The 23,398-nt window shown below is 37.3% G+C and overlaps 1 protein-coding gene across 1 annotated transcript; it reads left to right on the forward strand.

The window, feature by feature from the left end:
* Window positions 1-14: 14 nt before the first annotated feature.
* RFT1 (RFT1 glycolipid translocator homolog) lies at window positions 15-13,259 on the forward strand (the record flags this gene model as incomplete). Its single annotated transcript, XM_010166282.2, has 12 exons — window positions 15-139; window positions 1,162-1,278; window positions 2,077-2,266; window positions 2,865-2,966; window positions 3,938-4,072; window positions 4,852-4,930; window positions 5,208-5,258; window positions 6,686-6,816; window positions 8,062-8,206; window positions 10,492-10,597; window positions 11,933-12,182; window positions 13,095-13,259. Coding segments are annotated over 12 exons (1,596 nt in total), but the record flags the coding sequence as incomplete, so codon positions are not given.
* Between the last annotated feature and the right edge of the window lie 10,139 nt (window positions 13,260-23,398).

Below are 23,398 nucleotides of genomic sequence, written 5' to 3' on the forward strand. Positions count from 1 at the left end.
CCGCTCCAGCCCCGCTCGGCCCGCAGGTGTTTCCCGTGCTGCTTCCTTCACAGGTGCTGTTCCGGGTGGTCACCTTCGGGCTGAACGCCTTCACTCTGCGCTACCTCTCCAGAGAGCTGATCGGCGTGGTGAACGTGAGGTGAGGAGGCGGCTGAAGAGCACCGGGACTGGAATCCCCTGTCCCACATCCCCACCTGATTTATGTGATTTATGTGAGGCTTCCCTGGAACAGGGCTCCCGGCGCGATGGGGCTTGTTAAAAGTCTCTGTGTTTGGAGCAGGGTCTCTGGGTTTGTGGTCTGTGCATTAATTATGCTTTTTATAACGCTGTTTCATTTACTGTGAAGTGTTTTACAGTGTTTGGTGGTTGAATGTCTCCAAGTTTATTTTTTGACCTCTCCTATGAAGACAGGCAGAGAGAGTTGGGGCTGTTCAGCCTGGAGAAGAGAAGGCTCTGGGGAGATCTTCTAGCGGCCTCCCAGTACCTGAAGGGGCTACAAGAAAGCTGGGGAGGGACTTTTCATAAGGGCAGTTAATGACAGAGCAAGGGGAAATGGGTTTAAACTGAAAGGAGGTTTAGATGAGATATTAGGAAGAAGTTCTTCACTGTGAGGGTGGTGAGACACTGGAACAGGTTGCCCAGAGAAGCTGTGGCTGCTCCTCCCTGGAAGTGTTGAAGGCCAGGCTGGATGAGGCTTTGAGCAACGTGGTCTAGTGGAAGGTGTCCCTGCTGATGGCAGGGGGGTTGGAACTGGATGATCTTTAAAGTCCCTTCCAATCCTAACCATTCTGTGATTCTATGAAACAGAGGTACTGCTTGCCTATTTTCATGTTAAACCATCAGCTTGCTGAGGAAAAGCTGGATACAATTGCTTATTACTTGCTGTTGCTATACAGTAAATTTCGCAACTGCGTTTTTGGTTTATAGCGTGCTTAAAGTATTTTTGCCATTTGAGTAATCACACTTAATTACTTTCTCTCCTTTTTTAGGAGATGGTGGTAATTTACCTCATATCACTGTGTTTTCTTTGCAAACCTGTTAAATTTGTCTGTCAGGCAGTCCTGTGTAAATACTGTGAGTGATGCTACCGCGTGAAGGATTTCCAAAGGAGTATGTAAAGAAATAATTTTCTCTCCTTTTTTCTTTCCTCACCTCCTTTAGGTTAACTCTGCTGTATTCAACAGTTGTCTTCCTAGCCAGGGAGGCGTTTCGCAGGGCTTGTTTGAGTGGAAGTACAAAGCGAAACTGGACCAAAACAGTTAATCTGTTGTGGCTGACGTAAGATACTTTAAAAAATTTACTTCTTTAGAACTTATTTCTAATTCTTGTCTGTGAGCTCACAAAATAAGAGGAAGTATTTATTTATTGAGGTAATTATTTCAGCATTGAGCATTTAATAGCCTCAATTGTGTTTCAGGACTGATGTAAAAAGCTGGTCAATTCAGCAATGATATAAAACTTTCCACACTGCCAGAAGCATTGTGTTCCTGAAGCAGTGTCAACAGAAGGTAATACACGTCTGCACTCCTGTGCTGAGCTTGGCTTTTTAGCTACAGTTGCTAATCAAAATGACTCTGAGCTTCAGTAGAGCTCTGTGAACTGGCATACCTGAGGTGCAGGCATGCATTTTCTTCTGCTCACACTGGAGAACCAGTGATTTTTGGAAGAGTGAGACCAGCAGTTGGAGTGGTGACATCTGTACCTCTTACAGCAAGGTCTGTGCCTGGTAACCACAGACTATAAAAATTGCAGCAATGAGGGTTTGCAGAATTCTGCAGGCTGATAGGGGATCAGAATTGTTTGGTCCTAGGGAACAAGAAGTGCAGATAGTTGACCTTATGTAGTTCTTGAGTAGAAAATAGACAAGTCAGAAAAATGTTTTCCATGTCTTGCAAAAGAATGCCTTAAAAATGTTCATTAAAAAATAGTATTCTTGGTATTGTAACAATAGAAATGTATTCCTCAGGACTTTTAAAATTATTATTATGGAAATATGTGAAATTTTAATCTAATTTTGTTGGGGTTTTGTCTGCTGAAGTAGAATTTCTATTGATTGTTTTTATGTTAACTTTTTAGAGTCCCTCTTGGTGTTTTTTGGTCTGTTTTCTTGGGCTTAGTCTGGCTACACTTGCTTGAAGTACCTGATCCTTCTGTGGTTCCTCATTATCAGGCTGGTGTTGTGGCATTTGGTCTTTCTGCAATCATCGAGCTTCTGGGAGAGCCATTCTGGGTTTTAGCACAAGCTCATTTGTTTGTGAGACTTAAGGTCAGTAAACTACATGGGATGTATGTGTGGGGGGGCGGAATTATCTTTCTCTGTTCAAAAGAACAGATTCCTGAACTAGATCTTTGTATATTCAAGCATATAAAAACCCATAAAACTGTGTGGACTGTTTAGTGCTATGTGCCACAGTTGTAACATAGCTATAAATCTGTGCCTGTTAAAGCAAGAAAGTTGGTTTATTTAGAAATTATCACCTTAGTGATCATTAAATACTTCATAATGAGTTTTAATTGGAGGGAGAGGCACATAGCTTCCCCAGTTTTTTATTTTGATTGATTGTTGGTATGAAATTGTGAAATGCAACAATGGAGAACATGATTGTCTCAAGTAAAATTTTCTCCCTTAAGTCTGATGCAAAGGACTTGGAAAGTGCAATGGGGAATTTGTGAAATGCAAGAAAAGAAAATGTACAGAGAAATTAGTCTTAGGTGGCCAGCTCAGCACAAAGAAACTGCTATAGTCACACTGACTTTGAAAGTCTGATATTGCTACCTAAATTCTGTGTGTGAAACTAATGTAACTTAAGTTTGTGTATGTGGCTGAGAGAAAATAAACCTTCTCTGTTTTGTCTTTCTTAAAGGTAATTGCTGAAAGCCTTTCAGTAGTGTCAAAATGCATTTTGACGGTTATTTTAGTAGTCCTTTATCCTCAGTGGGGCCTCTACATTTTTTCCTTGGCTCAGGTAAGTTTCCTGTGTTCTCTTTTTCAGTAAATTATTGATTCATCAGAATTTTTATTTGCTGCTGCTTTTGTCATTTAACCTGCTAAATAACTTTGGGAAAATGAGAGAAAATGCTCCTGGGAGGTTTAAGATTTAGCACTTGCAATTAGTGTTTTCCTGATAGATGTTGTTGACTTGGCGTTTTGACCCCAAGTTTAATGAATGTACAAGAAAGCATCTTGTTCTGTCTGTGAAGGCATGTTTGGCAAATAAAGTTATGTTTTTCTGGATAAGTTTTATGTTGACTCTTCTTCTTAGTTATACATTCTAATGCTTGAAGACTCTGTTCACCACCTGGCTTCAGTATTAATGTTAGACTTTGGATTCTGCTGTGTAGAAGATGATAATCACATGTAGCTTTATCAGCCTGTACCACCAACCTGTATCACCTCATGAGAAGGTGCTAATCATTTGTAACCTACTCAAATTAAAACTTTTTCTTGACTACAATGAAGAATAAATATATTGGCATCTGAAAAATAGGGTTGTCACCCCTGCAATATCACTTTATCTAGAAATGAAAATCGATCCACCCCAGATGTGGACATTTGGTTATTTTTTTGTTCAGTTTTTGCAGTGGCTGTAGTAGGTACCTTATAACTGATTCAAGAAAGAGATGTAGACGGTAGTTACTCTGTCAACTTGTTTTTTGATGGAATGAATAATTACTTTGTAATTGGATTTTAAAGAATCATTCTAAAAATGCTGACTAGAAGATAAAAGTTGGAAAACAGCTATGATTACAGATTAAAAAAAGAGCATTCTTGAGGGGTTAAAGTCTTTACCTCATTTAAAATTTGTCAGGAGTAAGGGCTACTTACTACATTTTGTTCTCACTGAATCTGGAACTCTTAACATGTAATTCTGCATTTGTAAGTTTTCTTTTATATCACTGGTTGTTTTTTTTTTTCCCTCCTTCCCTATCTTTCCAGCTTTTATATGTCAGTGTTCTGGTAATGTGCTACGTAATTTATTTTCTGATGTTTTTGGGGTCACCTGAAGCAACAAAGAAGTCATTTCCGGTTGCTAGAATGAAAGCTCTATTACCTAACTTAGTGGAGGATGAGGTAGGTTGCACGGTTCATTTCTTGTTTTTAAGTTTTTCTTGAGAGAGCTTTGAAAATTAGTTTGAGATAGTGAAGTTAATTGAGTGATTCTGAGGATATCTCTGCAATGTAGAAGATACAACTGATTAAAAAAATAAAAATCTGTTTGTGGTTTCTGTCAGTACAATCCCTGTCAGCAAGGGATCATTAGATCTGAGTCATTAAAGAAACCAGAACCATTTTACCATGGATGTTCTGCAGTATAAACATGGTGGTACGCAGCGTCCTACACTCAAGTGTCTCTGATGTCGTCTCAAAAGAAAATGAGGCAAGAAAGAAATGAAGAGACACAGTGAGGAGGAAGAGATTTTGGAAAAGATTTGTGAATAGAAAAGATAAACGTGGTTCTTGGTTGCAAGACCAAGGTTGGGGACAGTATGAAGAGCTGTAAACAATTTGTATCTACAGTGAAGGTGAAACTTATGATGGTAACAACCCAGCAGTGTGGGTTGTTTTTCCAGTTTCTGATTTTGAATAGTATTTTCTGTAGAAAGCTTGTTTAGGTACTTTATCTGCAAGAACAGTAATTTTCAGAAAGGGAAAAAGTCTTTGCCAGATCAGTGTGATATTGGTGCTTGAATTCAGCAATGTTTTAGATTAGCTGTTAGTAGCTATGACATTGTGGGTTTTCCTCATCAGCACAGTTACAGCTAGCCTAGCGTATCGTGCTGGCTTTGGATTTTCTGTTTCTACTCTGTAGTTTCGGTCATGTTTATTACATTTCACTACCTCTTTTGCAGACCTTTGTTAACTGGAAGGAAGCACGATTGACTTGGAGCTTCTTCAAACAGTCCTTCTTGAAACAGATTTTGACAGAAGGTGAGGCTTGGCATATAGTTGAGGTGGAGAAAGGTGAATAACTACTATTTACAAAATTGACTTAAAGCTTGAGAAAGCTGGGGCAGGGTGGGTGTGTAGCTTTCAGAGATTGTTGCCAGCAGGTGTTTTGAATGTGAATTAAGTTTTTGAGGGTATTCTGAACTAGGTGCTGTCCCATTTGACTTTGTCACTTGAATACTTAATGTTCGAAGTGCCTGAACAATTATTGGGAAAGTTTTAGGGACTTGTTCTTAAGTTCTTTATTTTGAACTTACAGGTGAACGATACGTGATGACTTTTTTGAACGTGTTAAATTTTGCAGATCAGGGTAAGTGTGATGGTATTGTGGAACAGTGACACAATTTTCTTTTTATTGCTTTTTAGATGGCTCTGAAAATTACTTAAAGCATTTGAAGATAACTTGAAAAGATAAGATTTCAAAGCCTTTGTGACTTTGAGATACATTTCAGAGAATGATTGATATAGAAATAGAAAATTAAATTTAAGAATTGAAAGGAAAGTTTTATTTTTTTTCTTTGAATCAGAACTTTCCAGTTGGATATGTGATAGCATGTATCTTGTTTATTTTTGATTATTTTTTTAAAGCTTCAGTAGTTTCTGATGTGTTATAGTTGTCTGTCTTCAGTTTTTGTAATTCTGTTTTCCTGCTGTTTTTTTGTCTTCCTTTTGAGTCTGTTAGCTGTTATGGCAAGAACATCACTGTTTATAGCATTGCATCTCAAAACTGAATTATGCTCTCTAAAGGAGTTCAGTGTGGTTACAGAGTAATGTATGGCAGTAGCCATTCAGATGAAGGAGTTGCCAACACCTCGGGTCTTTATAGCTTGAGGAAGGAAAATAGGCTGCACTTGTTGGCCCGCTGTTAGAAGCTTCTTGGATGGTTTGAATTACTTTTAATTGCTGGCAGTAGCATGTTCCCCCATAAATACTGAGTATATGTGCTTGCCACCAGTAACTGTGGTTGCTTCTGATCCTCCTCCCCTGCAGAACAATTGAGCTGCCTCTTACTTGAAGGAGCTTTAAAAGAGCAATGAGTACAGAAATGCCTGTACTCTCAAAATATTGAGAAACATTGGCTACAAGTCCTGTGAAATCAGCCAGAACCTTATTCCATTATTTCACTGTGAATGTGTAAAGCACTTATCCATATGCATGATTTCATATGCTCGCAAGGACTGTACTCTCTGTGTGTGAGTATATACACATATATACATATACATAGATGTCTTAGCAGGTTTGGAGCAGTATCTTGCTGAGGATGGAAGTGCTGGTAAAATGTCATGTAGGATTGCTCTTCCACTTCAGCAAAAGTAAAAAGAAAGAACCACCTCATGCTAAAAATAGGTATCTTTCTCTTTTCCTTGTCAGTAAATCCTTGCATTCCTGTTCTCATTCGCTGAAATTCATTAGAATCTTTTAACTTCCTTGACTGTAAGAATTTTAAATGTAGTTTGGCACTGTTGACAGATTCAGTTCTCTGTGGTTGATGCTCATGTCCTGGCTTTGCCATCTATGAGCAAGCCTTGTTAAGTTTGAGCTGTGGTTGCTGTGACTGTCAGAATTTTTACGAAACACTGCTTTAATGTTGCACTAAATTCCACTTGTTTTCTCTTTGTTCAGTGGAAATGTGAAATTAGAATTCGTGTCATTGTTAAAGGCTTGGTATTAAAATACATCAAAAAAATTACAGATTGCTGCTATGTTATTAGGTTTTTTGTTTTCTTTTTTTTAAAGGTGTATATGATGTTGTGAATAATCTTGGTTCACTGGTGGCCAGGTTCATCTTTTTGCCTATTGAGGAGAGTTTTTATGTCTTTTTTGCTAAAGTGTTGGAAAGAGGGAAGAATGTAAAGGATCAGAAGCAGGTATGTTGGGGGTTTTTTTATTAATTACATGTCAAATGATTGATTTTTTTGTTACAGGTAAGTTGCATTGCAGAATTGTGACTGACAGAAGTGTGTGTTTAGATTTGGGTATAAAGACTGTTAAAATTGAAAAGTTGAAGTGGAGAAAAAAAATATCAAGTGAGGCTGGACTAAAAAGAAAAGAAAATAGATAAAATGCTAATGAAACAGAAATGAAGGTATTCAGTGGCATAATATTGCCTTGTATTATAACTGAAGTTAACATCATCTGCTCCAAACAGGTGATGTAAACTCTGCTGTACTGTGTATTTCCAGATATACTTAGGCAATTATTTAATTCATGAAAGCATGCCATTTCTGTCAAATAAATGCTCCCTGAAAATATTTTATTTACTTGTAAATATAAGTAGCTGTTAAGTATTAAACAGTAATGTTTCCAAAGAGTGCAGTTTTGAGAACAAAAGAATTCTATTTTCCTTGAGCTTTTGAATTGTATGTGGAGTATCAATGGTTAAATGAACAAGAGCTTTCTTCCACAGAATAATATTTGTGCATGCTCTAAGTAAGAAATTCTTGATCAGTTATGAAGGGCAGCCTGGGCTTTTGTCTGACACTATGACAACTTTTCGTGGTAGTCCTACAACTTTCGTGTCAGCATGCAGTTAAACAAATCTCATGCTTCAGGTCATTGATGGGCTAAGAAAGGTGTATGTATATTTTATATATAGTGTACCTGATATGCATAACTGGCAAAGGATTATGAGTTTTCACTCTGTGTAGTGAAATTGCATCGCATTACAAGAATTGCAAGAATGCTTCTTGTAATGAGGTGGTAGAACTGACAAGTTGCTTGTTCTGGTGCGGCAAATCCCGAAGTCCCCTGCAGCAGTAAACATCTGACCCTCCTGCTGACTCCAGCTGTGGCCTTGGGCAGGTGCCGTGCTCCTCTTTGCCATTTACTAACTGTTAAACAGGTGCAAGTGCTGTTTGCACATTTCCTTGAGCAGACGTGTCCATGGCTAATACTTGTGTAGAATTTGTAATGTGTAAAACATAGAATGGAATAATAAATAGATAAAAATTGTTGGAAGTTAAGACCATGTGTATTGATAATTTAATAGCAAAGGATAAGTTTCACACTTTTTTACACTGTGAAAACTGATTTTCTTTCTGTCAAGTAGCTTTTCTGCATGAAAATAACTATTATATTGATTCTGATTTGTGTAATTGACTACTTTTTTTCAGGATGATGTTGCTATGGCTGCAAATGTATTAGAATTGCTGTTGAAACTCGTGCTTCTGATCGGCCTTACTATAACAGTTTTTGGCTATGCCTATTCTCAGCTGGCTCTGGATATTTATGGAGGCTCAATTCTCAGTTCTGGAACAGGTAAAGATTTACAGAACTGGCAAAAAAGCCGTTCTTTAAAAAGAAACTGCAGCTATTATGAATTCTTGGGTAGCTCAGCAGAATTTTTTCTGTAAAATTCCTATTGAAATCAGTGACTTAGTTTGTCTGAGTCTGGAACTCATGCCTTTATAATAGCATCTTTAGTGTGTAGTCACCTTAAACTAAAATACACTGAAGAGTTCTAAATAAGTATGATCAGGTTTGGGGCTCTACCTTCCTGTAATTTCACATTGTTGGAAAAGAACATTTTAAAGGATTGTATGACTACTCCATGATGTAAAATTGCTAACTCAGCTGTTTAAAACAAAAACAACAAACCCCCAAAAAACCTTACAACAAACTGGAACCGAAGAATTCAGAGTTTTAGCATAGAAACAATAATACTTATTATTTTTATAGTACTAAATCATGCAATGGTTACAGTCTTGCTATAGTTGTACCTATTGAGGGGTAAGTTTTACAAATCTGTCCACAGAAGCAGTCAAGGAATTTGCAGGTCACCTTGGATTTTCAGGAGAGAAAGTGGAGATTCATTTAATTCCTTCTTGAAGCATAGATGCACAAATTGTAGCCTGGAGTTTTCTTGATTTCTTTCAGTGGTTTGTCAATTGACCTACAGTAGCTCCTGCTAGAAAAAACATCCTGCCTTGTGTAGCTGAGCCCTGTGTAACAGCTCTGTTCCTAGCTGATCTGTCTTGGGTGAAGATCTAGCAACTCCTCAGAGGAGCTTTTTTGTTTAATTTCTGTCTGGAAATTTTCCCTGTGTGCCATAGTGGGAGAGTTCCAGCTTGCATTTTCTATTTCATATCTGTTACAATTAAGATAAAGTGACAAGGAAGATTAAAGCATGGGGCAGTATATTGTGTTGAAGACAGTTGCACCGGTCAGAGTTCTGCACCTTCAAACCACAACCTTGGAATATTGCTAATTGGGTATTAAAATTAATTGCAGTGACCTTATTCAGTGTTAAGATAATTTGATATAGTGTAACCCCATGGACACTTTTCTGTTTTTAAATGTTAAGCAGTTGGATGTTTTTGCTGTAGACCCTTGCATGTTATTTGGAAGCTGGTACTTGATTTGCATAGTGATTTTAAGGAAAACACTGGGTCTGCCTAATCAAGAAAAAAAATGTTAATAACTTTTGCATGTTGTTTTGGGTTGTCTTACAGCTGGTTCTGTCAGATTTGTTTCTAATTTTGAAAGCAAATGTTGTGAAAAATCATAATTCTGGACCCTAGCAGCCACCTTTTTATGAAGAAAATGTTTTCTGTCCCTCTTTCTCTTAAAGAATGAGTGTCTGAGCCTGATCTTTTAGACATGCTTACTTGACTGAAAAGGACTATGTTTAGGAATATGGATGCAAGTCAACTGACTCACAAGTAATTTTTTTTTTAACCTCATGATAATGTGTGAAAATGAAATGTTGAGCATGTGTGCTGACTTATTGACCAGATATTCATGGATATATTCATTTGAGTGGTTTTGGGGTTTTTTTTGTTTTTCCTTTCTGAGTGCTCTCTAGTCTAATGTTTTTATGCAAACTTTAAAAGAAAGTCTTCAGCTCTGCCCCATGTCTGCAGTGTATTTACAGCTCACTGGGCAGTTGTTCTTTAGAACTGAAACAGGAGGAGACCCCGTGGTATGTACAACGTTGCTGCCATCAAGAAGGAATATTCAGGGATGCACACTAACCTATTAAAAATCATGGAATTTTTTTTCCCAGTGTTACAATTTCTAAAGGACAAGAAGATGATTAAGGTCTGAATTCAAGAATTTTGAAGCCACATATAAATTCTGACACATAAAAATCTGAATATAATTTTTATCTAGCACAATTTTGAATGTATTGAGGAACTTTTCTGTTTTTCTTACTGTTGCGTTCAAAATATACATTTTATTGCTTTTAGTACCTCATAATGACTATTGGATTAACTTCCACAAATTTCTGTATAATAGAAGATTTAGGTTATGATAAATATTAATTTTTAATTAGGAAATTATTTTAATAAAATACTTTTTTTGTTGGATATCCTTTTTGTTACTATAATAACTGCTATTCTTGGATGCTTTGGGTTTTTATTTTTACTTTGTCTTGCTTATTTGTGTTCCTGTCAAGATACGTAGACAGGAAACTTGTTCAAATAAACTTAAGTTTCCATTATTAGCGTTAACATTACAACTTTTATCTATTAGTGAGTGTAAAAACAATGCAGTTTTATAAAATACACATAATCTACTTATCATTCTCATGTGTCTTTTAGGTTCAGATCTCCTCCGATGTTACTCTTTATATGTCCTGTTTCTTGCTATCAATGGAGTAACAGAATGTTTTGCTTTTGCTTTGATGTGCAAAGAAGAGGTAGACAGGTAGGAAATAGTGTCCCCAGAATATTCCTGTAATCAATCTGCTTATGGTTTGCTTGGAGTTCAGTATGTAAACAGAACAGTTGCTCTGCATGGATATGTGCTTGGAACTGCTTTTTTTTCCAAAGAGTTAATTTATTTCTGCTGTCACTTTAAGAACTATATTCCTTGTCTCCAGAGCCTGGTACAACAGATGAGCAAGGAAACATGCACTACTTCTTGTTTTTTACATACTTGTATTTGTTGATAAACATTGATCTTAAAAATTTATTTGGAATGACTTTATGAAGAGATTGCTGCATTTGAAATCAGCATAAAAATATTCTGTCCTACTGAAAACTAACTCCTTATTTAGCTGTCTGCATGTAGATTTAGATGTAGAAGCTTTAGCAAATGTTTAAACATGTTAAATGTTTGGGAAAAAGGTCAGAAATTAAGAAATAATAAGGTTGTTAAATTAGCTTTAGTACATCACTAACTGGAAAAGTAATTTAAATGGGAAGTCTTGTTTTCTGTACATATGTGCTTGAAGTTACAGTTTTTAAGACAGACTATCACTTAAAACTCGTTAAAAATTTTGCAGCTGTTAAAATTTTTCATGTACAGTGACTGTATATCAGCTACACTTTTGAATTACCTAAACTGTGGGTCTGAATTCAGTGGTTTATCTACTTTAAGTAGGAGGTTGGACTAGATAATCCAGGCTGGAAGGGATCTCAAAGTTATTTCTTGATTCTGTGTCCATGCTGATGCTGAGTTACTGACTTTTGAAGCCTGGTTGCCTTCCCAGTGCTACCGTTGAGTTTACCATCCCTTACAAGGCCTTTCCAAATTAATTTCAATCAGATCTACTTTCCACAGTCAAACCAGGAGTTTTAGGCTTAACAAGGGCTACTTTCATGATTCCTTTAAATATGAGCTTGTTTTCAAAACCACTGTTTGGAGCAGAAACTAAATAGAGCATCATCTTGTTGTTGAGCATTATTTTTCTTTAGTACATCCCTAAATAAAATAACAAAAAATCCACAAGTTATTACATTACAAATCTTTGTTACTAAATTTAACTTTCTGAAATGAGTATCCAGCTAATTAGTGAAATAGAATTTCCTTCACATAATGTAGTTCTTGGTTTAATTTGTTTGATGTATTTTCCATTCTTCCAATGAACTTTTTTATTAACATCTCAGTTCTCACATTTATCTTTTTCCATTAGAAGATGGTAAGACAATTTCTGTTCCTCATTTTAGAAAATAAATGGTGGTATTTCTTCGAAGTTAAAGTTAGTAAATAAATACTGTAACTCTATACATTGTTGTTTCTTTTTTTTCTTTTCCCTAGGTACAATTTTGTTATGCTAGCCTTGTCCTTCACATTTCTGTGTGTCTCTTATTTCTTGACCCACTGGTATGGCAGCATAGGCTTTATCCTCGCCAACTGCTTTAACATGGGTATTCGAATAGCTCACAGCATCCATTATATCTACAATTACTTCAGAGAAAGTGCTTACAGACCTTTGGCAGGCTTGCTTCCTTCACCATTTTTGGTACTCGTTTATATCATGAGCGGAGTCATCACTGGTTTCTCAGAGGTAAGCATCTTCCTCAGATTTTGTGTTCACTGTGAAAGTGTCAAATGACTTTTGTGTCCGTAAGCAGGGAAATCCCATTAGCAAAAAAGACTGATGAGGATTGGCTGGAAGGCTTGCATTACAGACAAGGCAAGGTACAATATTAAGAGATTTTCTTTGATACTAAGTTATCTCTGCCACCTTTAGAATGGGTATGTACATAAATAAAATTGTAACACATTTCTGCTGTCTGTAGATAAATTCATGTCTGTAGTTCTTAATAATAATGGAAATTTTGCAGTAGCATGAAGAAACTTATTAAAAATTCTGTAATAAAAAGTGATAGAGGAAAAACAACCAAAACAAGAACACAAACAAAAATTGCCAAGAACACATTTATCACATTTATTCAGACTACAGGATGGTAATTGTGCAGACTAATTATTATGGAGATGGTTGCATTTCAATGTACAACAATTTGACAGATTGAAAATCCATTATGCCTTAGAAAGGAGAGCTTTATATTTTGGAATAGGAAATTTCCAGTGGGGTTTTGTTAGAAAATAGCCTAATAAGTTACTGCAGAGTAGCAGACTTTTGTGGCAGCACCAACAGTTTACCCAGTATCTCGATTAACATATTTTGCATGCCAGACAATAGTAACTTCTACATTTACCAGGTATCTACTGAATGCTCATTTTTTGTTGATGGAATTTTCTTAAGAAAATCTTCTCAAGATCAAATCTTCTTTCTTTCTCAAGAAAAAGGGTTGTGGCTACTGAAGATTATGGTAGGATCAGTGCATGTGGCAGAACTGCTTGATGGTGGTGTTAACATGGTCAGGAGAGGTGTTGGACCTTATTTTTTACTGAGACAGTAAATCTGCTTTGTGCTGACCAGTTTTCCTGCACTTGCTTGTTTCCTTTGTTGTAGGTGTTCTTCTGCTGCGATAAGGGTTGGATGGCAAGGCTGATTCACATCAGCATGGGGGCTCTGTGCTTTGCAGCAACCATCGTTACTATGTTCTGCACAGAGACCAAGCTGATCCACTTTGTCAGAAGCCAGTTCCTCTCCCGCTATGTGAAGAAAGGAACATGAAATGCTGGTGTGCAGAACAGTTCTTGTACATGCTTGCAGTAAAGGGCAGTATTTTTTGCATAAGATCTGTATGGAAAAAGGTTTTCACGTGTGTTTGTTGGAAGCATTGATGTTGGAGTGGCAGTGTAAAAGATTACCAACTGAATATTGTTTTGCCTTCTAAACTGGTCAGTACAATGAAAGAGGGCTGAGTAGTTTTCTCTTAGTCATCATTCTTTGCTAAGCCTTTCTTCAAACAACCTCTTTGGTAATGAATGACGATCTAATATACACCCTCTGAGATAACCTAGTTGACAGACTTCATGTAGAGAGCTCCCATTCTTACCAGTGGGGAGTACATGTATGGAGACATCACATGGCTTACATCTTAAGATGTAATTAAGAATGCCCTTATTTGGCATGGTGGGCTGCATAGGCGGTCCGAAAATAAATGGTCTGACAAAAAAAAAAACCTGAAGAAAGCAGTAGAGCAAGGACCAGGAGCAGTGTAACTGTTTCTGAAATAGAAATAATGTGGTGCAGAGTGATTGAGTTGTCAATGTTCTGAAGTGTAAAGTGGTGAACAGAAAGTTCTGACATTTACAAGTAAATTAATGGAGTACACAGCATGTGTCCATGCTAGCTATGTGAGATTATTTACTTCTGCATATCATTCATTTATGAGGGTATTGATTAACTTGTCAAAAATGCTCTGAAGCCTTGGCTAAAAAAAAAAAGGGGTTTTGAGCAGTGTTTTACAGAAGGTGTTAAGTACAATCACGATGATGCTGACATTCCAGAAGATTAATCACAGAACTTCTTACTTTCACTCCATTGTTTTTTGTTTTTATCTGAGATTCTAAATGCCAGTGCAAACAAATTTGTCTTAAAAAAAAAAAAAATTATCTGTGACATCAAATGTTAAATATATTTAATAAGATTTCTTTCAAGGACCTATGCGTATTGCAACTTTTATTATTGGGTAGAAAATGCTTCATTTTGTTGGAACAAGTTTCCCTTGTGTCTTGTTACTTGCTCAGTCTTAACCTTTGTATTGATGGTTTTTTAAATTGTTGTAAATTTGGACATTCACAGGTTGTGAAATGAGATGTTGGGCTGCTGGTTTAGGTTCACTAATGGTGTGTTTTATTGCTGGTCTAAGGTCTGAATTTGGCAGTTTCAGAAGATGCAAGTGGCAGGTTTATAATGGTCAGTATTCCTTTTGCAGTGTTTGGATGGACCAAAAAATGTCAAGTGATGAAAAATGTGTGCTCAGACATGTACAGCCAAAAGCTTTTAGTTTAATTGTGTAGCACCTCTGCAGATCCTCAGACTGCTTAGAAAAATACCTCACTGTCATGGCATTGTGGAGTTCATCCTGGTAACCATAGTTCACAGCCTGAAAAGCTCTCTGCTATCAGTGTCTTTGGTTTGGTCCTGTTAGAGACACTTTCTAAGCTCTGGTAATTTTCACTTGAGAGTATCTCATATTTTTTATGAGAATTTGGTGATTGAAAAATTACCACAGAGAAGCCAAAACGTAACAAACAGTGGAAGAGAAAAGTGCGCTTCCTCAGCTAATGGTGGTGTCTCCATTGCCTGGCTGGAAGGTAGTAGAGAGAATTCCCGATTCTTTTGAAGTTGTTAGGAAATCCATCAAAATAAAACAACCTCTACATTATTCTGGCCTGTTAAATGAATTTGGAAGTTCTTTGCCTTTAAAATTTTTCTCTTCTGAGTTGTCTTGCTGCTTTTTTTCACATTTTTATCAAGTAGGGAGTTTGTTTTGAAGTAGAGCTCCAATATATTGCAGAGGGTTCAAACTTCTTCATTACAAATTGTCAATAAACACAGTTTCTTTTTGTTTACTTCTTCGTAATTCGAAAAACCCAAGACAGTTGATCTCACAAACTCTTTATGGGATCTGTCTTTTTCTGCATGACTTTGGGACCTTACTGTGGGAATGTCTCAATCTGTACAGTGAATTTTAATAACTGCTGGGAATGAGAGATTTTGTACAGCCCTGCACTTAAAGTCCTTTGGAGATTGAAGAACTTTTCATACAAAATGAGCTTGAATTCATGCTGTCTTGTCTAGTGATATTACTTCTGCTGCTGGTGTTGTCATTAATAGGGTGATGCCGGATCTCACTGTTCAAGTAGAGGGCTGTCTCATCTCATAAATGTTTTTTTAACATAAATGCTGTGTTTGTATTTAAAGAGAAGTTACATTTTAAAACTCATATAGTTTGATTTCATATTGGAAAGGCTTATAAAAGTGAAAATGCAATTTCATATGAATCAGGAAGACATTTAAGGTGGCTTAATCATTGCTTATTTGCAGATTAAGGATACATTCCCCTTGGACTTGGTCTGTAAGCAATTCGGTGATGGTTGGCTGGGGTTTGTGGGGTTTTTAAAAAATATATTTTATGTGGCAGGAAACTGCAAGCAAGGACAGGAATTACAGATCTGTGAAGCTGTCTCCTGCTTTCTTATTTGTGTGATCCTTAATGTGAAAGCTCTTAATTGCTTTATTTACAAAAAAGCAAACTCTGTCAAGCTTGGGGACAAAGTTGGGGTTGAACTTGACCAAATTTCCCTTTTGTTTGCAGTTCTCTCTGTCAAAGGCACAATGGGACGCTTGTCTAGAAATTTCATCACGCTGGGTTGCAGTGTTTTTCTGAAATCCTTTCGTTTAAGCCAAAGGAGATTTAAACTGTTTTTCTTTGGAGAAAAAGTTCTGATTTCATACATCATGTGATGTTGGGTTTTTTAGTATTCTTGGATGAATGACATTGAAACAACTGTAAGATCAAATGGTTATATAATAGGGTAATACCAAATAAAATTTATTTCCCTTACGTTTTGGTTTTTGTCTTCCAGTTGAGGCTTATTTGAGTGTTGTTTGTATCTTTGGTACAGCTGATGCTTACATTTGGTTGGATTTCCTAGGATCTTTTATATATAAAATAATTTATCAACCTAGAAACTTATGCACCATTTCCTAACACACACATTTAGAAAACTTGCTGTAGTATTTTTGTAAGAAGTGACATCATTATAGTCACCTTTTTTCCTCTTTGATTTTGTTGAAATATGTTTGTATGGACGGGAACGACCAGGTTTCTTTGCTTTTAAAAAATGTCCTTTTGTGATAAAAACTGTGTAAGTGGCCAGGAGCAAACCTGATATTTAGTAAAGTTTGTTAGCTGAACTATGCTGCAACTGGCAATACCAGTGTCAGGTGAACCAATTGTTCAACTGTTCTTTTCCAACATTGTAAATATTTCACTTGTACATAAAGAAGTTGGGAGAGGGTTGCATACACATTTTTTGTTTGTTTTAGGAAAATAAATTGGGAGTTAAAGCTTTTACTTTAATGGTTAGTTGGCTTTAGTAGGTGTGAAAAGTAATAGGTATGAGTTTGAATGTTGACCACAGTTTGGTGCCCATAAAGGTGTTGACTTAGTGGTTTGTGTACAGGATTGCCTGAGTGTGAGTACCTTGAGGTCAGCCAGTCCTAATTTGCTGGCTTCTGGGTACTGCTTAAATCTAAACTTTTGAATTTTTTTTGTGGATTTCCTATTTCTTGCTATTTGAGCATCTTACTTTTTTATGTTTTAATTACCCTTATTTTAAAGATAATACCAAAGAGAGAGGATCTGAGGCTTTGAACCATATCATTGCATCAATAGCTCTGCTGAGACGTAGTGATTTTGTTTGGCACAAAATACACAACCCATTTGCATTCTGATAGAGCTATGTAAATGCAGTTCATTTCCATGATAAGCTTACAATGAAGTTTGAAGCTCTCCACATCTGAGGTACAGCTGAGCCGTGGAAACTGAATGCAAGGCATGCTCAAAAGTGTTAGCAGCTGAGGAATCTGAACTCAGCAGCCACAGGAAGTGCTTATCTCTGCATTTTGCATTACTTCCACGAAAAGATATTTGTGCACTTTAGTATATGGATCTGCTCTGTAGTTCATGCCTTGCCTTGCTGTGACCTAGGAGGAGGAATGAGCCCTTTTCAGCTGGGATGTCTGTAACTGCACACTGCACACATGGGATCTCATGAGTGTGCAGCTAGGGTAGGATAGTTGGTTTTCCTGTTGTGGGGGAAAGGTAAAACAACTCTGGTTTTTGATTTGTCAGACTTCCTGTTTAGTTGTGGTAAGCAAGCATCTAACAGAGCTCTCTGCATGTTGATTTGCTAGCGAGGTTTTGTGGTTCACAGATGTGTCTGTCTTCAGTGTGACTTATTTCCAAAGAGTTTTATCCCCTCTCACTGAACTGAGACAGTTGAAAGGAACGTAACTGGGAGGACATTTTGTATGTGTGACCTGTTTAAGATGACTGAAGTAATTAAAGCTATCAAGAATTTAAAAAAAAAAAGAGGGAGAGCAATCCTCAAACACAGATAAGATGTGTGAGTAGTTCTAATCTGCTAGTTTTGTTCTTTGTAATACACTTTGGAGAGAGAGCTTCAAAAAGGGAAGCATGTAACAGAGCTTGGGAGAAGACTGTGGAGTGCTGCCCATAGCTTTCTTGAATGCCCGACTATTTCAGATTTGTTCGCTCATGGCCCCTCCTTGGGAGAGGGAGGAGTGTGAAGCAGTGCACTGATGCTGTTCCAAAGAGCCTTGCTTGTGTCTCTGAGAGCAGCCGAGGCCTAGGTGTGCACTGCCTGTGATACAGGAGCCTTGTGATCGCTCAGGAATATCTTAAATTCCTTCTTTTTTTGGAATTTTTTTTTTCTTCCTGACACAGTTTCATTCATCTGTTGTTAAATCATTTACTACCAGCTCCTGTATGTAACCATCTCTCTTCTTTATTTGCTAAAAAAAAAAATCAACCTAGTCAGTCTTAATGTACAAATGTGGTGGGTCACCAGGAATGTGTTGGTCAGCTAGCTGAAGGTTATATCACGGCCTGCTTGTAAGCCCTGAAACCAAGGAGTGAGGACAGAGCAAATTAAGGTTGCACAGAAAAAATGAGTTGTGGCTTCTTTTTGGTTCTGGATGCTTGACTTGGCAGTACTAATGTTTTCCTAATGGAAGAGTTTTTTGGGAATAATTTTATAAAACAAGTACCATAAAGTGCACTTACGTGCTTACTCTTATTTGTGTAATGATTTTTTAGCAGTCTCTTGGGGGGAGTGGGCTTTGTGGTATGAGGAAAGGAAGAAGGGAAATGTGACACAGTACATGTGCAAGGAGCATAGTGTCTCTCTGAGGAAAGATCTTTAGTCTTTGAGTTACTTCCATGTCTGAATGCATCTCTATCACTGTAAATAAGTCTTTGACTAGGTAACTGCATGGTTTTAGTATTATTTTTTTTTCCCCACCTCAGATAGCTTTGTTACACAGCAGCTCTGCCCACGTCCATCTGGGGGCTCTGCTGACGCACAGGACTAGGACCAGGGGAATGCTAGGGCTTCACTCAATTCCTGTCAGCACAGAAAGGTTGGATGAGGGGCTGGGTCAAACCTCCCCTGTTCAGCACAGAAAGTTTAGATGAGGGCTGGGTTGAACCTCCCCTGCTCAGCACAGAAAGGTTGGATGAGGCTGGGTGAAACCTCCCCTGCTCAACAGGGGGTGGGTGTTGTGACCCATGGACCGTGTCTCATGCTGCACAGCTGTGAGCACCTTGGCTCAGATTATTTTGGTTTTTTGTACCAGTGATGTATGGATTGCATATAGAAGTGTACAAGTATGAATGTTCACTCTTAATATAGTAAAAAATTTGATGGATTGAGTATGGACTCAAATCTCGAGAGAGCAAAGAAAGACAATTGGCAAATACTGCTTACTTGCAGACCCCCTTTAAACAAGGGAGTGTGTGTGTGATTTAGACCAATTTGGGTAAATGAAGAAACAGAAACAAAAGAAAAGGAATGTTGCTTCTGCTTGAAAGAGAAGGAGTGTCCTTTCTGCTTGAGGAGGTGAAGCATCAGCCATTAAAAAAGAATGAGACTTGGAGAAATCACTCTTTTCACCGATTTGGAACTGGCTTGATAAGTTGTTGCTGAGTAGTGTTATAGTGAAGACCCTGAATAAATGTTATTGTTGAAAACATATAGATAAGGTAGTTGGACCAATATGGGGAAAGACAGACATGTGCTCGGGGAATGGTGAAATGTGTAACACCCTTTGGGAACATGTGACTCAGTCCCCAAGGATTATACAGGAATAATTGTGTGTGCAAAGGAGCAGCCTGGCTGTAATTGTATAAAAAGCTGGTTGGATAGGGTAGCAGGTACAAGTAACGGAACAAAGAACAGACCAAAAAACAAAGAGGGACCAATCTTGGAAGAAGTGATTTAATCCATTTCAATCAAAGGTTTGAAAGGGCGAATGAAAAACACAGTAACTTAATAATAATTGTAAGTTCTTATGGTTTATTTTACAGGATGATGCTACCAGCATTACTGACTTGAAGAGAAGTAGCTCAGCATAGTGATGATGTTGACTTCAGTAGTGTCCCTTTAAGCAAGCGTGTAACTAGAGAGAGACTTGAGGAGCAGTGAATAAAACAGAAGGGAAAAAGGTTTGAAACAGAGGATTGCTAAATACTGATAGTACTTTAGTAAGGAGTTCAGAGCATTGTGGAATTTAACAGGTATATGAGGGAAAAATTACCAATGAAATAGTGCAATCAAACCAGGACAGAAATAACATTGAAGGAAAACTGTGTAGGTAAGTATTAAAGGAGGCTTGTATGTGTCTGGTAACCAAAGCTCACTCCCTTCCTCCCCTTATGTGTGTATCTGTGTAATATTTTCAAATGTTAACTGCAGTTTCAGTTGATAAACATGATTATTATTGGTAAAAATTTAACTGTAAAATTAATACCTTTTCATAGAATTCAGGAAAGAATAGTAGATACCTATAGTCTAGTAACAACATCAGATATCTTATCATGAAAGAAGATTTTTCTGTGCAGGCTGTAAGAATTCAGAGCAAAGACTTCTGCAATGAGACTGTGCCAAGAAAACATGATGATTCTTTGTAGTTATTGTTGTTCTTTGCCTGCTGTATTATCCTACTGCTGTAACAATTGTTTGTACCAAATACAAAGCTAATCTGCCTGTTGGAAGGGGAAAAGTGGAACCAGTGGGTATCAAGCAAATGGAGAATAGACATAGGCACATCACAGTATTATTTGAGCTCACGGGCTAGAATATCAGAAAAAAAATTAGAGCAAGGAGTTTGCTGTCTGGATACAATTAGTGCTTTACAAAGGTGGGAGGCTTGCTTGATGGATAACTTCATCGAATTAAAAAATAATACCAACAGTAATACTCTCATTTTTCTTCAATGATAACACAGTATTTCTCTGTTATTAGAAATGACAACCAAGAGTGATGGTGTATGAATTTATAGTTAAAGAATGTCACTGCCATGGAATATTCACTGAAGATGTCCCTTGGCTACAGACAGGCTTTACAAAAGAAAAAAAAAAGTTAAATGAGCTTTACAGTCCTAAAAAGAAAAGCAGAAATGTAAGTTATAGCTACTCATGCAGAACTTGAACAAGGCATTACCTGTAATTTCCCTTAATCTTTGGCACTGCAATTAGTAAATGTTTGGATGCCATATCTCAGTTATCAGTAAATCACCTGACCATTAACAAGAATAATTGTTTCCAAATGTCAAAACTTTGATCAATTTCAATGCTGTTTGTTGCCATCACAAACTATGATGGTTTTGTGTAGGTTAGGACAGCATGCAGTGACTGCCAAATACATTCCACCCTGATGAATGTAAGCATGTATGTCAAACAAATGTGTATGTGTGTTAGTACATCACAGACCAAAGGCAATGTTTCTGTTACTGCACAGCAAGTGTTAAACATCAGTGAAATGCAGTTTGCACTGAGGTATTAATAAATGTTTATTAAAGTGGCAGTTCTGCTAAATACCTTCTGGAGACTATTTCTTAGGGAAGGCCAGAGGTAGCTTGCAAATTTGCCTCGGAAATAGTTTGTGAAATTGATTTATTTTTTTTCATTGCTGTTCATTCTCTGTGGCAGAGTGCACATGATCTTTGTGACTGTGAAAACTTACAAAGTCAGGATTAGACAAAGGAATTGTGATAACCTTTGGCCAAAGGAATAGCAATCTGCTGATGGGCCATGGCATCCGGGTTATATGTAGAAATGTGCTGTTCTTTTGATGACATGCATGGAGTGACTTAACTTCTTTCTTACTTTTTAGATTACTTGAGAAATTGTATAAGGCTCTATACAGAGTGCCTTTGCTGAACAGTATTATTTTTGGCAAGTCAAGACTGTTTTTAAAATAATACTACAGGTTTCTTAATTAATTGCCAACCATTGCCAACAGCATCAACAACAATAAAATTAACCCCCCTGGTATATTATGTCTCATTATTTCCACTCTTTGCTCTCTCATGATGCCGTCTATGTTTTCCTTCAAGTCCTTTTGCTGGATAGGCCATGGGACCCCAGGGAGATCTCTTTTGTGCTCTGAACTGTGAAATATTTACATACATGTTCTAGTTTATCCTTCACCTAAGTAGAGTATTATTTGAGCGAAGTCCATGTATAGCAATTCAGAACAAGGTTTAGACACTGTTAATTGCACTGCACTACCTAATTTTGGACTTAAATGTTTGTGTTTAATGTAGGAAGGTGTTCATCTGATCACACCAAAGAAAAAGCAAAGAATTATTTTAAAAATACGTCCCTATTTTGGTCATGAATTTCAGTTCATAAGTTTTACAAATCATCTGGTGCTGAAGTAGTCTGAAAAAGAAAGGATCAAAGCCAGGAGGTGTTAAGCAAATATACTTTTCCAATAATAAATGGGTTCTGTCACCCTAATTGAAATACAGTACCTAAAACTAGTTCCCTGGTAACTTTGAACAATTTATGAAGCATTCTGACTGATTGTTTGGATTTTTTTTTTCCCCTGCAGCTGTGAATTAGGTGGAAAAATACTGCAGCTGAACATAACGTTGTTTTGTCACTAGAAAATTCACTGCTGGCATTGAATTCAGCCTGGAAAAGTAAAAAGGTCATGACACAACATCTGTTTTGTAGAGAGCGTAGTTATTACCACCAGTAATACTGTGAACACTGGAGTGGAAAAAATAACTCGAGAGCAGAGATGCTGTAGTGATGCCTTTTTTGACCATTCTATGGATTGCATTAGCTGGATTTCCTCTAGAAGTAGGTTTAGGAGGTAAGTTTGAACAAAATATTCATGCTGCTCAAACATAAGGTGGAGCTGTTTCTTTGTGATAGAACTTCCACCTCATGATCTCCACAACTCTTTCTTTTTCTCCTTACCATGTTTTCAGTGTTGCCAGTTACAAGCAGTATTCTGGAGGCATGTGACTAATGTTTCTTAATCTCCTGTAATGGTTTACATTTGCTCTTAGATTTCATTTTTAGCTAATACAATCCATATGAGACATTAAGGGATCTCACCCTGTACTTAGCTCTGGTTAATCCTCCTCAGCCTATAGCTAATCTGAACTGACTTTGATTCCTGTACCGTGCTTCCTTGAGCTGGTAGTGACTGATAACTTGTTGCCTCTTCCTTGAGACTATTGCCTTTGTGTGTCAGAGACAAGGGAGTCTCAGTAGTTTCACAGTTTTTTGACTGTGCCACGATATAATTTGTTCTTTTGCACTGATACTTTTTACAGACAGAGCATTCAAATAATTAGGAAAAGCTTGTATGTAACTTGTATGTTTAAAGCATTGACACTGTTGAACATCTGCTTTACCTGTTTGAATGCTGACCAACTTTTTCTGTCTTCTTCTAAAGCCAGGCAAAGATAATTCCAGCCTCAAATAAAACTGTGGTCCTGCAAAACAACAAGTGCTAGTGATTACTTGGAGCTGCTAAATAATTTCTTGTTTCTGTCAGTCTTAATATGCCTGTCAGAGTTCAAGGAGCATCTGGATGACACTCTTAGGTATGTGATTTAGTTTTAGGTAGTCCTGTGAGAAGCACAGAGTGGGACTTAATGATCCTTATTGGGTCCCTTCTGACTTGAGATATTCTATGATTCTATGGACTGTGCCAGAATGACAGCATGGGGAATTTTTCCTGCACTGATGCTTGTGAAGGAGGGGGGCCCATTTTACACAGGAATAAACTTGGCTGGAAAAAGTAGTGTTTTAC

The sequence above is a fragment of the Antrostomus carolinensis genome, unplaced genomic scaffold (genome assembly GCF_000700745.2).
Source record: "Antrostomus carolinensis isolate BGI_N321 unplaced genomic scaffold, ASM70074v2 scaffold7964, whole genome shotgun sequence".
NCBI classification, from domain to species: Eukaryota; Metazoa; Chordata; class Aves; order Caprimulgiformes; family Caprimulgidae; genus Antrostomus; species Antrostomus carolinensis.